Source organism: Mytilus californianus, unplaced genomic scaffold, assembly GCF_021869535.1.
Source record: "Mytilus californianus isolate M0D057914Y unplaced genomic scaffold, xbMytCali1.0.p SCAF_13, whole genome shotgun sequence".
NCBI lineage: Eukaryota > Metazoa > Mollusca > Bivalvia > Mytilida > Mytilidae > Mytilus > Mytilus californianus.
In genome coordinates, this window is record NW_026262615.1 from 39,144,478 (window position 1) to 39,161,995 (window position 17,518).

A 17,518-nucleotide genomic window follows, 5' to 3' on the forward strand; every position below is an offset into this window, starting at 1 on the left:
AAGTCAGTGTCATTTACACAAAGTAATACACTGACGACATACATATATCTATTAGGTAAGAATTTAGATAAAGTTCAAGTTAATAATTACTTTTAATAGTAATAATAGTTAGTTAATACGGTAAATAGGTGAAATTCATGTTGCAAGCGATTAGAAAGTTAACCAATTTTTATACAGTTTAACAGAGAATTAAGCCGGTTCAGGGGCGGATTCAGGCGGGGCGTAGCGGGCATGCCCTCCTCCTAAAATTTGCAAAGCATGGGTTGTCCTCATCTTAATAAAGAATATTTCGATAATTTTACCTCAAAAATTTTTCGACTCGCTCCGCTCGGCGATAATTTATGCTTGCGCGCCTCCCCCCAACCTAAAATCCTGGATCCGCCCTTGAAGTTGAAGCATGGAAGTAATATCGAGTCAATATAATACGTACTTCTATGGTTGAAGAACGACCGAAATCGACACTACGTATACATAACAAATGGGTTCAAACTCACAGTCATACAAAAATAGGGAGAGTCTGTACGATTGCTAACCACTGAATGAGATAACTAAACCATATAGGTCCTTGTCTTAGTTGCCCGTCCGTGGCTGTTACCATAAATCAGTCAAATAGTGTATTGTCCAACTTATTGTCCTCGATCATCATGTCCATGGTAATGCCGGAGATGATTCACAAAGATTTTGCAGATTATTATCAAAACAACAGTAAGATGAATATATATAAACTGCAGAAACCAAATCAATTTTCCCAGCTAATCATTGAAATGTTTCGTTCTGAATATTTCAATGGTGCCAACTAGTTTCCGCGTGAACTAAACTCGATTACTGACTTAATGTATTATATATATATATATACCCTCAATAGTTATTATACGGGTACCTTTTCAGATATCTATATGATATACATGGGCATACTTTTTTCAAGTATGTTAAGTATTCAACATACACTTTTAATAATGCTTTAATTATTTTTTTTACAAATCCTTACGATTCATTGAATATACACGTGCTATCATATACAGTTCTCAATAACGGCCCTTACGCACGACACAATCAACCATGCAATAACAAGACAAGACAAGACAAGACAAGACAAGGTTAATTAAACGTAATCACAAAACGTACAAGAGACACTCTAAAAAGAGATATGAGAGACTATATAAAAAGTATATATATTATCTACACTATTTAATTAGCAATATGAAATACATCTTCCTTTGGATAAAATATCATTGCAGCTTTTGGCAGTATACAATCATGTGACATTTTCATTTATTACAAGTATCACTTCAAACGTTGGCTTGTCAGCCCCCTTTTTCAAAGTCCTAGATCCGCAACTGATGGCGTTTAGCAGAGCTGATCATTATATATAATACAGTGTGCAAACAGATATTCTTTAACTTTAAATGAAAAGAAAAGTTAGATAGGTATGACAAAGTTATTTAAGGTCTATTTTTTTTTAACCCCATGCAGTAATTAAATGTTAACTGCAAATAGAAATGAAAAATAAATCTAAAGTTTACTCTGGGTACTGACTATTTTATGATATTTTTTTCTGTTTCAATTTTTTTGTTAATTTGAGGAGAGGCATGTTGTCTAGCATTTAAGAAAAATAATAAGAAAAAAGAAAACAGACACTGAAATAAACTTAGATTTTTTTTAAATAATTTTTCTTTCTTGTAAATGCTATTTTTGTTTAATGTTTATTTGTGCTATTTAGTAGTAATCCGATTGGTTGGATTTTATACTAATAAATAGCTTATATCGTATATCTTACAAGATCATAAAAGAAATGTATGTCCAATTTTCATAAAATTCCATGAAGGTTTGAGAAAGTAATTGATGTCTGAAAAACTTTAACCACATGCAGACTGAACCTAAATGTTGACGCCCTCGAAGCCGACGACGGAAGGTAGGATCGCTATGTTTCGCTCCCGTTGCAGGCTCGACAAAAAGGACGAAGTATTCATGAACAAAATAAGTTTGAACTAACCTCCGACTTAACCAAACCAGGAAGAATTAGCATTACCGAATCGAACTTGGAACAAATTGACCGTAGCATTCTTGTCATTTTATAGTTCAGTGCAATATACTTTTATTAAAAATGTTCCAGATCTTCACTTCTCGGTCCGCGTATTGTACGGCGTGGATTGTATTTTTGGATCAAACTTCGTTGCTCTTTTTGCTTGAAGAAGATACGTCTTGATATGTTTAAGTAGCTAATCTTGCAAATATTTCTCCTTCCTTTATATCTCTTGTGTTGTTTTTCCATATGATAAGGTTGTTTTCGGGGGTTGTCTTATTAAATAACTCTATCTCTGTAATGTTTATTTTTCTACTTCTTCTTGGTGACATTTTTATGCCCAACCTAGGCCGGGGCATTATGTTTTTCGGTCTGTGCGTCCGTTCCTCCATTCGTCCGTTCATCCGTCCGTCCGTTCGTCCGTCCGTTCGTCCGTCCGTCCGTCTGTCCCGCTTCAGGTTAAAGTTTTTGGTCAAGGTAGTTTTTGATGAAATTGAATCCAACCAACTTGAAACTTAGTACACATGTACCCTTTGATATGATCTTTCTAATTGTAATGCCAAATTAGAGTTTTGACCCCAATTCACGGACCACTGAACATAGAAAATGATGGTGCGAGTGGGGCATCCGCGTGTACTATGGACACATTCTTGTTTTTCAGGTATTCATGAATCTTAACCACTATCAATCTTTGCCTATAGAATTTCTTAATTGCTCTTCTATGCAATACTTGTACACGAGGGTCTGGATTGGGTTTATAGAATAGAGAATAATGGACAAAAATTGCAGAATAAATGGCAAAACATTAAAAAATAGAAAAAAATAGGCAAACAATATAAAGAATAGGGCATAACAGGGCGCTTAAATACAAATAATAGATAATAATGGACAAACATGATTGAATCACACACTGTACTTGTCTTATACCTTGAAAATATGTGTCAGGATTTTAAGGTGTATATATAGACATCTTTTTTTCTAGAGCCAAGTACCTGACTGCATGTGTTGAATGAGTATGGTTACCGAAATTAACAAACTACTCGTCAAACCGTTACCGACGTGATTTTTCCCGACCGGGCCTGCCGTGTGACCTCATAGGAAAAAAGTAACTTTCTTCTATCTTTATATACAAGCAATGAATATGCTTTTCTGTCGGAACAAATATTTTCTCTCTCCGTTTTTTTATATATATATATAAAACTTTTTTCAACGGAAATATGAAAATTGTTTTAATCAATTTTGTCATTCAGGAACAAACTATTTGTTTAACCTAGCCAAGGACATATATTTTACGCTATTTGAGCCTCCCGGCCTCTTAGGCAAATTATATTATATATATTTTTATACAATAGACAATAGATGAATGGTCGATGCCACTGCCAACTTGAAGAAATGACTTGCGATATCATCCACGCGGTAAGGCTGGGGTGGGGGTCTCTTCCTATAGAAAGGTATATATACAGACGTGTCGCTGGTATGGGTCACTTTTTGGAATGTCAAAAATATTAATGGGGTTCAATTTTGCGTAGGTAATATAACAGAGGTAGAATGATCTATGTGTATGGGTCATAAATATTCACCTATTGTTAAGATGTCTCTGAGACAACTACATGTATAACACAAAGTAGTCTCTGTCCCATGTGGTTTGCATCTTAAAGTGTATACTGATTAAGCTGGGAAAAAATATCAATGGGTTATGATTTTCCTATGAAATACATGAATGGGTAATGGGTAGGGATTTTCTTTTCACAAACAACAATATATGCTCCTAGCATTGCCAGTATGGCAGAACTTGGTCGCTACCCAATTTCTATATTTACCCTTTTGCAGTCTCTTAAATACTGACTATATTTATATGAACTTCAAGACACTCTTTTGAATTTTTCAAAATTAGCATATAAGTCAATCAAAGAAGTTTATTGTACCTTTAATTTCCATGTACCTTTAACAAACACATTTTTCAGTTTCTAAAATTCGTTGGGTTTGTTAATGTATGTCTGGAACTAGTAATAAAGGGAAAACTCATATCTGCAGAGAAACTAAAAATAGATTACAAGAAAGATATATGAAAAATATTTGTTTTCACGTTCATCAGATGAAGACCAAAATAAACAACGTACATATTACAAGTTAAAAAAGGAATTTAAACTCAAGACTTGTACATACAAAGTTGGATGCCTCGAAACAATATATTATAGGCATTTTTGTAAATTAAGAATTTCTAACCGTAATTTACACATTGAAAAGGCAGATATTATAATACACCTTTGGGTCAAAGAATATGTAGGAACATTGTATTAATAATTGCACAATTGATGTGTGTGCGTATATTTTTGTATGTTGAGACCCCTCTCCTGTCACTTGGCCAAGAGGACAACTTGAATTTAACGACTTAATTTACCAGACAGCTGCACGAAATTACTGGTCGACATGATTGAAAAGGGGGAGGGTAATAAAAAAAGTAGCTCGTATTTGTCTTCAAATTCAAATTTTTAATTGACACCATTACATTAAAGTTAAGTTTCCGTTATACAACTTGGGCGGCTCCTCTCTTTGCATAAAAAAATCGATATATATATTAACATAGTACATATTTTACGGAAATTATATTTCCGAATACAGTCTAAATTTATGATATTGTTAAAACGTCTCACAGACCGTGATGATCTGTTTACTGATGTCAAGCAATTTTTTAAGATTTTGATGTCGAGATAATGCCACAATTGTAATATTTGCTGACTAATGGCAAATGATCTAGACAAAGCAAGAAATTCAAGGTATTATACAACAGTAAAGGCGAAGCAAATAGCTTCAATGTTGCTAAACAGTAGGTTGCATTCGAGACTGCTTAAACTTTTTGCTCAAGTCAAGATCAAAGAGCAATCTTCTCAGACTAGAATGACTAGTATTCCTTTATAGATTTAATTAAAAAAAGTGTTCTGAAAGGGAATATTTTCTGTAAATAGAAATCAACATGATTATGCCATGCATGGACAATGCTTAGTAATCATTGTATAGTAGCAATCATGAAAATTCCATGGATTTGAACCCGCAACCTAGGACTGGACAATAACTCTTATCTGGTACAGTAGACAATTTGGTTGGACAAGTAAATGCCAAACTACTCTTTTCCAAAGGGAAAAGTGAAATAATCCTGATCGTATTGACCGGCATTTTAACACGACCATTGACAACCGTACATCAACTAAACAATTCTGATTTTCTGTAACATAAATTTGTTATTCCATGACACAATGAATAAAATTAACCAATTAATGTTTGACATGTGAGTCGAAGATTATTTGCTAGCAGGTCAGTACACAGTGATCAGGAAGGTCGAGCGCCATTTGCGCATATGGAACAGAAATGGCGCATAGAGTGGCAAATGTAAGCGCCAGTGTGGCGCACAATATATTTCTTTTTGTATCTAAACGTTTAGATATCGTTAAATGGATTTTCGATCGTGTTTCGTGTTGCCATATTTGTGTACAAAACTGTGTTGTGTTCCCTCCAATAGACAGGAGCACCACCTATATATTTTTTGGACGTCTCTGGCGTTTTCCTTCATGTTAAGGATAGCAATGTGTGGTATATCTGATTACCAAAAAAATGTAATTAACCATCATCCATGATCTAAATTTTCAAAGTAAACAACTTTAATTATGTGAAAGTTGGCTAGTACAGTTTAGAAATTTTCTCAAATTATAATTTTTAAAGTAAACTTGCTATAATTTCGATTCAAAAACCCAAAGGCCTTTTTTTAATATAGTATTTGTCTCCATAAAAGGGCACTTAACTGTCCTTGTCAATTTTTTGGTCTTTGGTTACAGTTCGTTTGTACATTTTGTAAACATGCCTACAGGGAATTGTTGTTGTGTCTTATTGAAAAATGTTACTCTCTTTTGTTATTCTTGATAAAATAATAATATGAAAAATGCAGAGGAAATGCCTGAAACGTCCTCTAATACGGAACATCGGGAATAAAGTATGGCAGTCAACAAAGACCCAAATTTAATGTCAAAGGAACAAAAACATGAACAAGGCGACGGTACCAGTATTAACATTGTTAATAAAGGTTCTCGTAAATATAGCCCGGTTTAGGAGAAGTTATGGCCCTGGTTACTGTATGATGGCAGCAAAATGTACTGCAAATCTTGCCAAAAATCATTTCAACTAACTTGGAATTTAATTGGTCTAGTTTTCTTATTAAGATTCATTTCTTCTTTCTCCTATTTTGTGCAACAAAATCTAGGTCAGCTACTTTTAGTCTGCCATTGTTGTAGTTCTAGTAACTCAGTTTATTGTTTTTGCCCAATATTAATACTGTACAGAGTTATTATTTTTATCTTTTATTATGTTACTACTATGATTGTACTGTATGGTTTGATACTTAATATACATGTACATGTGTGTATGTTCAAGTTTCATGTTTTCTCAAAAGAATGAAATTTAATCAAATATCATAGATTTTTCAATAATTACCAATTATTACTAGTACAGATTTTAAAAAATCAGTCCAGATCAGATGTCTATTCTTGATCTCAGCATTTCCTCATTAATGATTCTGTTCATTGAAGTGGTGTTTGTCTAGTCATATATTACTCAGTTTTATAGTTTTTTATTATAAGTCATTAAAAGCTTAATTTCTGAGTGATTTTACATTTCATGAACTCATACGATATCATTCTTAGTCACATCGGAGACAAATATTCTTTTGTATGTCTTTGGTCACATAAATCTCCATGAACTAAATTAACTTTTATTCTCTGAAACTACAAAAGCACAGGATCAATATCCATGATATCAATTAAAATCAAACAGGCTAGTACCTTTTTGCTGAACTATACAATTTTTTAATTTTTGTCATAAACGAATGTCCCACTCATTTGACAATGTACATGGCCCATTAATTCTAAAAATGGCCTATTGATTTTATTTTTGGGGGGCCCTGGGCCCATAGAAAAAAAATCCTTCCAGATTACTGCCACATCAGTTTTGTTAGGGGCCATATGATATGCATTAATTATTCTAAGCTCAAAAAGAAATTTGTTATAATGTTATATGTCAGTGAGACAGCAGCCCAAAGACACAAATAGCCAAAGGACATCTAGACACAAATGTCTGTACAATATGTAAAGGTTAAATCTTATTGAGTTTAAAAAAGTTGTGAATGAACATGATGAAAAACAGAAAAATTCTCCATAACCATGGTAACATGCTAATACATGTAAATTGAGATATGACATAATAAAAATTATGCAGATATGACAATATGACTTAAAGGGGAATTAGCTGTCAAGTTCATGTTCACCAATTTGACTCAAATTCTCATATTTGATTTAAAATATATACATGACATACTAAAACGTATATCCAAATTTCAAAAAGTCTAAAATAAACAATTAACAATGCATGGACTTGATAATATATATCAGCATTTCATGTGTATTTTTCGTCTAGACATTATCTAATTAACCAACGAGATGACCTCCGAAGACTGCCGATGGTCTTATAACCCAATATAAGCATAAATATATATATAAAAAGATAGCGACCACATGCAATTGGATTTTCTAGGTCTGTTTGATTTCATATTGTAGGAAAAAGTATGTTTATCATTGTTTTTACCTGTATACATGTAAGAATGATTTTTTGTGTGGATCGAATCAGTCAACCAAATGGTTCATCCTTGTTTCACTTTCAATGTTGACATTCTTATCCTTTTAATAGCTGAATACATGCATAACCCATCTCCAGCTAAGGGGTTAAATTGAAGGTCACATGAATACGGATTCACTGAGATTGAATTATTCACCTGCAAGTGAATAATTCATCAGCAATGTTTCTTAGTTAAATTTGACAAAATTGAACCAAACTGGCTGCTTAACCCAAATTATTATTTCACTATTTCACTTTCATTATTGATTGAACAAAAACAATTTGTATGCCCCCGCTGTAGCGGACGGGGCATTAAGTTTTACCCTTGTCCGTCTGTTCGTCGTCAATCCGTATGTACGTCTTTATGTCCCAAAATTGGTTTCCGTTCTCTAACTTTAATTTACCTCTACCAAATGTTATGAAACTTATATACAATACTTATTACCACAAAACACAGATCTAGTTTGAATTTTGGTGGCATCACTTTTACCGTTCTAGAGTTATGCCCCTTTACAAATGGAAAAATTGCTGAATTTTTCGTTTCCATTCTCTAACTTTAGTTTGCCTCAACCAAATGTTATGAAACTTATACACAATGCTAATTATCACAAAACACAGATCAAGTTAGAATTTTGGTGGCTTTACTTTTACCGTTCTAGAGTTATGCCCTTTACAAATGGAAAAATAGCTTTTTCGTTTCTGTTCTTTTACCTTAGTTTGCCTCAACAAAATGTTATGAAACTTATAAACAATGCTTATTACCACAAAACTCAGATCAAGTTACAAATTTGAGTAGCGTCCCTTTTACAGTTCTTGAGTTATGTCCCTTTAGAATGTTATATGCAAGCGGGGGCATCATCTGTGTCCTATGGACACATTCCCTTTTTATTTGTTTTTATATCTCGTATCTAATGCCCCTTTATGGATGCACATACATCTCCATTTTCTTGTTGTTTCTATATAATATATATAGATACGGTAAATCTATGGCCCTTTATGACTTAAGGAGATTTTTATAAACTGTTTCTCAAACAATTTTTTAAGGGAGGCCAAGAGAAATACGTGAGTAAAATTTTAGTACTGCAGTATAATGATAAATTTTTCTAAATCTTTGATTTCAGATTAAAGCCAGTTATGACAGATGCTTTTGTTATCACCGGATCACGACCACCTTCAGCGAGTGGCAGAGCCCGTCCTCTGTCAGGGAGAACGCGCAGTGGATATCATAAAGTAGGAGAATCGGCAAATGTGGATGAAACTTTGTTCAAATCTCATAATTACGCAACACACTCTACAGATCATGGATTTAAATATCCATGGGTCCAGACTACCAAAGAGGAGAAAAAGAAAGGACCCCCACTTTTATGGTCTCCGTCGCCAGTAGATATTCACAGATATGAGAAAAAATCTCAAGGTATTATTTCGTTAAGGAATTCATCTACCAGTCAGTCATCAAAATCAAAACATAGACTTACTAGACATACACCAACTTTTGTAGATGAGTCATTGTTTGGAGAAGGGTTACCAGAACCATCGTTTGAATCACCGTGGGCAGAGAAGGTGAACAAGGGTGCACCAATATACTGGGCACCACAAGAGAGCTACAACCGACAAATGACGCAAGGATCTATCAGAGATAAAAATAAAATGGAACCATTCATTTTAGATGGTAGACCTCCATCTAGACAAGGCCCACGGCCAGGAAGTTTTAGGAACAGACCATTAACTGTTGAGAGCATGACTAGCGGAAAGTCAAATTCTGTATGGAAGCCTTAATTACCAAAAAGATAATTCATGTGTTTTTAACTAATGTTAAACAAGAGTTGTATCCCCTTTTTACAAAGTTAACATTTTCATTTAGTTTTTAGCTTTTGTTCTGTATTTTCTTTATTTCTCAAACTTCACTTCCATGGATACTTTCAGTACATATGTATTTGATTTTTTATAACCTTCAGTTTAGGAAATTTGTAAACATTTTTTTATGAAAAGGTACTTTAGTGTAGATGATGACTTCCAAGAAGAGGGAGTCAACTATTAGATATATATGTATTCTAGAAATGGGAGACAGGTATCCAAATTTTGAAAATAATGATTATATTATGTCATGTTGATGAATATATGTCAATGTATGTATTGCTCAATGTTTTTTTTTAAATGACTTTTTAAATGATTACTTTAGTGGAGTATGCTCTCACCATAAAATTATGTTGCTATCAAACATGAAATGGCAGCTGAGTGATTTCAATTAAACTATGCTGGCCTGTGCAAACATGATATGTTTAGGGATAGATTACATGAAACAATAGGAGAGTTTTGAGAAAGTTGTTGTAATGTTGTTTGAAAAAAGTTATATCATGTGACATTTTTCTATGAATCTGCCTAGTATTTCACACAGACGAATTAAGCAGATGGAATGTTTTAAATAGACTTCCACTCTAAAAATATATTTTACTTTTCTATTTTGACCCCTTCACCCTGTTAAAACCGAACTTTGGGTGATATTTGTTATCAGTTGATGTTTTTAGGATGACAAAACGTTTTTGATCCTAACCATGCTAACAGTGTATATATTTCTGACATTTAATAATCACATGTCTTTTGTGTGTAAAACTAAATGAATTCAATTTCAGAATGACAGACTACCGTTAAATTCGTTAAATAAGCGCAGGTTTTTTTCTCTGTCATTGTCCCTGCGTGCTATACTCAGGTGCGCTTTATGTATGTATTTTTTTTCAGTTTCAGGGCAAGCGTGAAACAAAAATTTATCTGGATTTTTTTTTTATGGAGACCGTCAGATTGTCAAGTGCTTGCAGTGACTTGATAAATTGTTCATGTGGAAAGTAAAGAAGTATTTATGTAATAATGTGAAATTAATGTAAATCAAAAGAACATCTCTCATATTGCTTTTTTTAGCAGTTAACTGAAAGGCCTTGATTGTATAGCTTAAATGCTTAAACATTTCTGCAATATCAACTATCAAGACATCATTAGTGTCATCTTAAGTATAAGCGTTTTTTTTATTCAATATTAGCATTATAGCAGATAAAGAAGATACATGTATTTAAATATGGAATTTCAAAGGGAGACTACTCTATTGCACAGAGTGGTCTATTATCTGTGATATAAGACCGGACTATAGGCCCACCTTTAGTCAATATGTGTCAGGTTTATATAGCTAGCAACAGAAATTGCTTGGACCTCACTGTTTATTTTTATTTTATGTTTAGAATTTTTGTTAATTTGAATGTAGTCCAGTGTTCTTTAAGACAAAGTGGATGTTACCAGGTATCATTACACTAACATTTTGTACATCATTGTATGGGAAATTTATTTGGTGATTATTATGTATTTTTCTTTTTTGATTTATATTTCTTTATTTGGCAATTTTTTTATGAAAAGAATTTTTAATTAAGATTAGAATGTAAAGCATTTTTCTAGTTTAACTTTCAATAAATAAGTTTAGGATTTGTTTTTAATTAACATGAATGTATAATGAAATCAAAATATATAGCTCAATGAACTTTATTTTATATTTATTAAATGTTTTTAGTAGACATTTATGAAGTTTTGGCCTGGTTGGAGTCTCAACTTAAATAGTATGATGATGTTAAACAGGCTAGTGGAAAAGTGGGCACCTAATTTGTGCAATCAAGTCCTGCTTCAATTTTCAATCCAGACCCTTGAAACTTCACAAAAAGGTTACACATGTTACTGTGGAATTGCAGTACTGCCAAGTTTTTATGAAGCAAATGCGTGAGATTTGGCCAAAATTGTAAAGATCAAAGAGAAAAAACAATGAGGGGCGTAAAGGGGGGGTGGGGGTATCTGCACGGAAGAACGCGAAATAACATTGCCATTTCATGATGAACAAACAATTAAAAATGTCTTGCACGTTGATCTTTTTACTGATTTCACGAAACACGGTGAATAACGAACCTTTTTCACAGCTGCACGTGAAATATAAATGGCAAAACACGTTGCACGAAAATAACCTTTTACCACCCTCAACAATAGATCAAAAGAAAATGCCACCAAATAAGCATGAAAATGCGTGAGTCTCATGCTAATTGCACGTGACTTGGCTGCGCCCTGGAATTGTTTGAGGATTTTACCTCATTTTTTCAGACTTGGGAACTTAATAATTTTTTAAGCAAAATTGCCAAAAGATGGTAACATTAAGTTTTATTTTAACCAAGATATATGAAACTTGACAGAACTTTTAAATTTGCAAACCTATTGAGGTTGCGGACCCTGTATTGTGGAGTTGTTTAAATATTTTTTTATTTTTACATATTCAGGGGTTAAATTAAAGCTCCAATATTATACCTCCTATTTTGATTCCATTTTATATATTTGATGTAAATAAACTTGTTGTGAAATTAGAGATTGTTGAAATCTGATTCAAATATTTAACATGTTTAATCTTTTTATTACACATGTGCTATAAACCGCATGGTCAATTGTTATTTTTGGTATTATTTTATATAAGATTTGTGATTTGTGTCAATATAATCTCATGATGTTGAAACTGTATAGATGAAATTAACATGATTAAGTTGTAATTACTTGAAAAAGATACAAAACATGTACATGTATGTTATTAAGATTTTCAAACTCATAAGTAAAAAACAAACTGACAATGCCATGGCAAAAAACATTAAATGACAAAAAGACATACAACAGTTTACAAACCTAACATAGAAAACTAAAGAATGAGCAAAATAAAACCCACCAGGAAACAGGGTGATTGGAGGTGCTCTGGAAGGGTTATTAAAGGGTGGAATTTATACTGAACATTAACTATGAATATGATTACCGGTATTTTAAATTTTAGATGGTTGCTTGTAGCATTTCCTCAACATACGGGTATATACTCTTCAGTTAATTTATAAACAATAATATTGGTTTAAGAAAAAATCACTTTTTTAGAGCAAATAAGAAATTACACTTCGCACTCACAGCACGCATTTCGTGCATTGATTATATTATGGAATATTTCCATACACAAAGCTTTATTTGGATCGATTACTGTGGATTCATTATTTTAGTGGTTATAAGTTTGCATGGCTACATGTATGTGAAAAATTGAAATTTCAAGGGTATATGATTTCATGGTTCTCACCAATTCTTCATAGAAACCTTTAAGGATGTAGTCATTTCAGGTTTAGGAATTTTTTGTCAGATTTTTTGACTCCTTTCGTTTTTTCCTACAATACAGGGTAAAATATTTTGCCCTATGCCACCAACTTTCTTTTCATAGATGACTTCAATAGCTCATAAAAGTTCATTACCAAAATTTAAGCAGATTCTAGATTTCTTTTCTCACAATTTGAGACCCAAATAATGCCAATACTAAATATAAGGTAAAAGTCAGAGTCAGCCTGTTCCCGCCCTTTTTATTTAAATCAAATATCTTGAAAACAAGTTCCATAACCTATCATTATTTTTAGCTTATTTTGTTCCTTAACTAATGCTCTTTTAATTTAAAGAATCAATTTTAAATTCCTGATTTTTCAATTCACCTGATTACATCCTTAAGAAAGTTGTATGATTATCTTATCAGGAATTATTAGGGACACAATTGTATTTTATAGAAAATAAGAACTTGTACTGCAGCAATTACATTATGTATTTAACCAGAATTAGGAAGGGAAATGATATATCTCTGTATTTTGTTGTCATTATCAGTGATATTTTTCCATGTACAAAGGTTTTTTGATTTGACTATACTCTATGGTTAAGGGATGAACAATAATCTTGCTTGAAGTAGTAGCATTACATAAAATAGAAGGTACATCTTTGTATAACGTGTTTTTCAAAATCCACCTATTATGTTTTGGAATTATATATTTCCCTGCACAAAGCTTCATTAGTTTTGATTAATTTGTGACATGTTTAATTTTTGTGTTATTATTGAAAGGAAGTATGTCAAAGATATAGTAACTCCAAAACACATAAAACCGAAACAGACATCTAGAGGTCTATTTATGGTCGCTATTTTAAAATATTATTTGTAAACAGTGATATACTAGCTACAAAAGTGATCTTTTAACTTAGAAAACTTCTAGTCAGCTATGAACAAAAAGATGTTGATATACCGGTCAATAAAGAACAAAATGAAGACTATAGGGTATGGGGGTTTCTCATTGTTGGGAAGCCGTACTATGGCCTGTATTGTTTACTACCACTTCATTTTAACTCTAGTGGATAGTTGTCGCATTGGCAATTATACCACATCTCCTTATTTTTATATTGATATACCTATTAATTATGGTCAAAAGGAAGTTGTTCAGTTATTTAGTAGTAGAAATCATTGGCCAGAGTACAACCATATCTGCCAATCTGTAATCAAATAGTAAGTTTTCAATGGTAATTTTGTACACAGTGTAATGTTATCAAAACACTGATATTTGTAGCGAGATGATATTCATTCTTCTATCATATTTTTATGTAATAATTTGTATTTGGAAACATAGGATGTGGGATATCATTGATTTTTACATTTATTATTAATAAGCATTTTCATGAGAGAAATGCTTTTTTACGTTTTTTAAATATTTTGTTTCTCAGATATACTTTTATCTATTTTTGATGTCTTTTTTTTTCAGGTTGTACAATGATCAATAACAAATTTTTTCCTTGTTAACCATTCTTAACATTTTTTGTGGCCTTAACCTCATCTTTCTGGCTAAATTGTACAGACTGGGACATTTCTGTTGCATTGAAAACTCTAGAAAAAAATACTGCATTGAGAAAATGAAGATTTGATTGATAAAAACTTTTTACAAAATAAAAATTTATATTTTGAGAGATATGTATTTGAATGGGGAACATTCTGTAACATACCTTGTTTTATGTCTGTTCATAAAATAAGTGCTATTATATTTTATAATTAAATGACATGCATCTCAAATGTCATTTATTCATTTTATGTTTGAAGGTAGAAATCTTGTAAGCATTCCAATAGAAAAATGCATCTAACATTTTAAGGATGTGCTTGTGTTTGGTGTAAATTTTGAGAATTTTCCAGTGTTGCTCCTTTAAAGAAGCAATCTTAAATTAGAATGTTGTATCATTTACTAATAATATTTTAAGTTTTGTAAGAATAATGTTGAACAGAGGGGAAGAATTGTTTTAATTGTGTGATTTTCCATCTTTTACCTGTTTTATGTTTTAAATTGATGTTTTTTTGGACAAAGCAGCATAGCTCAGACCTAAAGAGGTATTAAAACAACTGTATGTTTTCAATACTATGGCTGTTGTGCTCATGTTTTACAGGTAACCAGTGCGAAAAATTTAAACAAAGTTTTGAAAAATAAATGCCTTTATTATATTCCAAAATCTCTGTAAACAAACAGAATATTAAAGTAAGAATGATTTTTTGTATTTTTGATGCAGAGATCTATTTAATAATATTTTTTGCAATTATTTTTAAAATATTGAAAATTTATTTGGAATGCCTAATATACTCGATCACCTCATTGATCATTAAACATGGCTACCACCATTGCTAAAATTAGAAAAAAATTACACAAAATCCACTTGAAAATTTCTTAAAATTACGTTATTAAGTACCAATCAACTGTAATTAAATATGAGGAAAAGATACATTATGATCCTGCTTTTAAAAATTGTGGTTGATGGTCTATCAAACATCAACAACTAAGAATTGGGAATAGACAGGAATTTCCATCTTTATGGAGAAAATGGACTTTGCATTGAAATGAAATCATGGGAAATGTTTTCACACCTAATAAGTCCTATTAAGTATTCAAAATTATGACAGAAATTGAAATAAAAACATTAGAAAGTCGTGAAGGGAAATCACATTCAGCATGTTCAGGATATTTTTATTTTTTTTATCACCATTCTGAACTATTATTAACAACACTGTTGCTGAAATGTTTTAATTATTATATCAGAATTACTTTATTGATGACAGTCCCCCTATTGTTACTGTCAAACATTTCACAACTGTAGCCATGGGATGTAACACTGGGAACGTGTATTAATTGTGTTTGTAACTTTATATATCAATACATTAATTCATTAATATTTTTTGCTGACTTTGTACATGTGAATTATTGTTGATGACTGTTGAAGTCTTTATTTTTTGTTATATCAGTAACGAGTATTTTACATAGTTTACTTATTCTATTTAGTCACCTCTCCATCTATTCATTTTTTATTTGAGTATTGGATTTTGTAATAAAGTTTAAAATGTTTTTGAATTGGTTTTTTTTTGGCTGTAAATCTAGGAATGCCAGGTTTAAAAAAATTGCTTTCTTCATGGATGGCAGTCTTATCCTCAAAATTTTTGCGGTTGGATAATGGTGCAAAGTCTTCGACGTAGCCGTAGTCATAGTTGTCTGAACACATCTGGTTTCCAGACAATAACTTGAGTGTAAGTGTATGTTTCTCTTTGAAATTGTACCACAAGGTTCTATACTACAAAAGGAAGGTTGGGGTTGATTTTGGGGGTTAATGTCCTAATTGTTTATTGAGGGATCAAAAACAAGCATTTTTCTTGTATCAGGACAATAACTTGTATTTAAGTGTATGAATCTCTATGATATTGTACCACAAGGTTCCATACTCCAAAAGGAAGGTTGGGGTAGATTTGGGGGGTTATGGTCTAAACTGTTTTAGAATTAAGTGCCAAAAAAGGGCCATAAAACAAGGATTTTCTGGTTTCCAGACAACAACCAGAGTATAAGTCTATGGATCTCTGAAATTGTACCACAAGATTCCATACCAAAAAAGAAGGTTGGGATAGATTTTGGGGGCTATGGCCCTTACTTTTTAGGAAAAAGGGGTCAAAAACAATGCTTTTCTAGTACTTTATATAAATTGCTTATTTCTTGACCAATTTCAATTGGATTTAATTCAAAGTCTTGAATTATTGGGGTTCGTTGATATGCAAATCTAACAGTGTATTTAGATTTTTAATTTTTCAAATTGGTCCACATTAAGGTCCAAAAGGGTAAAAAATTAATCATTGTTTGATTTTAAAAAAAATGAATTATTGGGGTTCTTTGATATGCTGAATATAACCATGTATTTAGATGTTTAATTTTTGGCCCGGTTTTAAAGTTGTTCCAAATTGGGGTCCAAAATTAAACTGTTTGATTTGAACAAAAAATTGAATGTATAGGGTCCTTTGAAAGGCTGAATCTAACCATGTAATAAGATTTTGGATTTTGGGCCCCATTATCAAATAGGTCCACATTCGGGTCCAAAGGTTCCAAAATTAAACTTTGGTTGATTTCATTAAAAATTGAATTTCTTGGGGTTCTTTGATATGTTGAATCTAACCATTTATTTAGATTTTGAATATTAGACCATAATAGGTAAATGTCCAATTTAGAATTTTAAGTTCTTAGACAACATTCTGTGTCAGAAATCTATGATTTGTCAAATATTTAATCAGAATTCAAATTCAGAGCTTTATCTAGCTTGAAGATTGTGTCCATACTTTACACAACTGTTTAGTGTTCAAACTCTGCGGTCATATCAAGCTGTGCCCTGCAGAGCATTTTATTATTTTATTTAATGTTAATCTCTTTTTATGAGAGTTTTTATATTAGTTAAAACACCAAGCAGACAGCTAAATTGAAATATAAATGGGAAAAAGAAGATTTGGGGTTAGTGTTTATTTATCATACAGCAATCAAACACCCTTACCAAAGTCGAGAGAATGTGATCAACAAAAGATATGCAGTTAAAGTTAAGCATCCATACATTAGGTAGAATTTGATTAAAATTATTTGTGTTTTAGACACATGATGAACTCAAGACTTTCTGACTACTGTATATGATCTTATATTAACTTTCTAG

The 17,518-nt window shown here is 32.0% G+C and overlaps 1 protein-coding gene across 1 annotated transcript; it reads left to right on the top strand.

Annotated features, from left to right (window-relative positions):
• The first annotated feature begins 4,680 nt into the window (after nt 1-4,680).
• LOC127723636 (RBPJ-interacting and tubulin-associated protein 1-like) lies at nt 4,681-15,906 on the top strand. The gene is made up of 2 exons (XM_052230337.1): nt 4,681-4,800; nt 8,803-15,906. Exons 1-2 carry the CDS (start codon nt 4,766-4,768, stop codon nt 9,455-9,457), a joined length of 690 nt encoding a protein of 229 aa, XP_052086297.1. The 5' UTR covers nt 4,681-4,765; the 3' UTR covers nt 9,458-15,906.
• Nucleotides 15,907-17,518: the final 1,612 nt, after the last annotated feature.

Coding starts and splice junctions, on each gene's coding strand:
- LOC127723636 (XM_052230337.1), top strand. CDS start 4,766: ATGGCAAATGATCTAGACAAAGCAAGAAATTCAAG. Junction 4,801..8,802: donor GACAAAGCAAGAAATTCAAG/GTATTATACAAC, acceptor CTTTGATTTCAG/ATTAAAGCCAGTTATGACAG.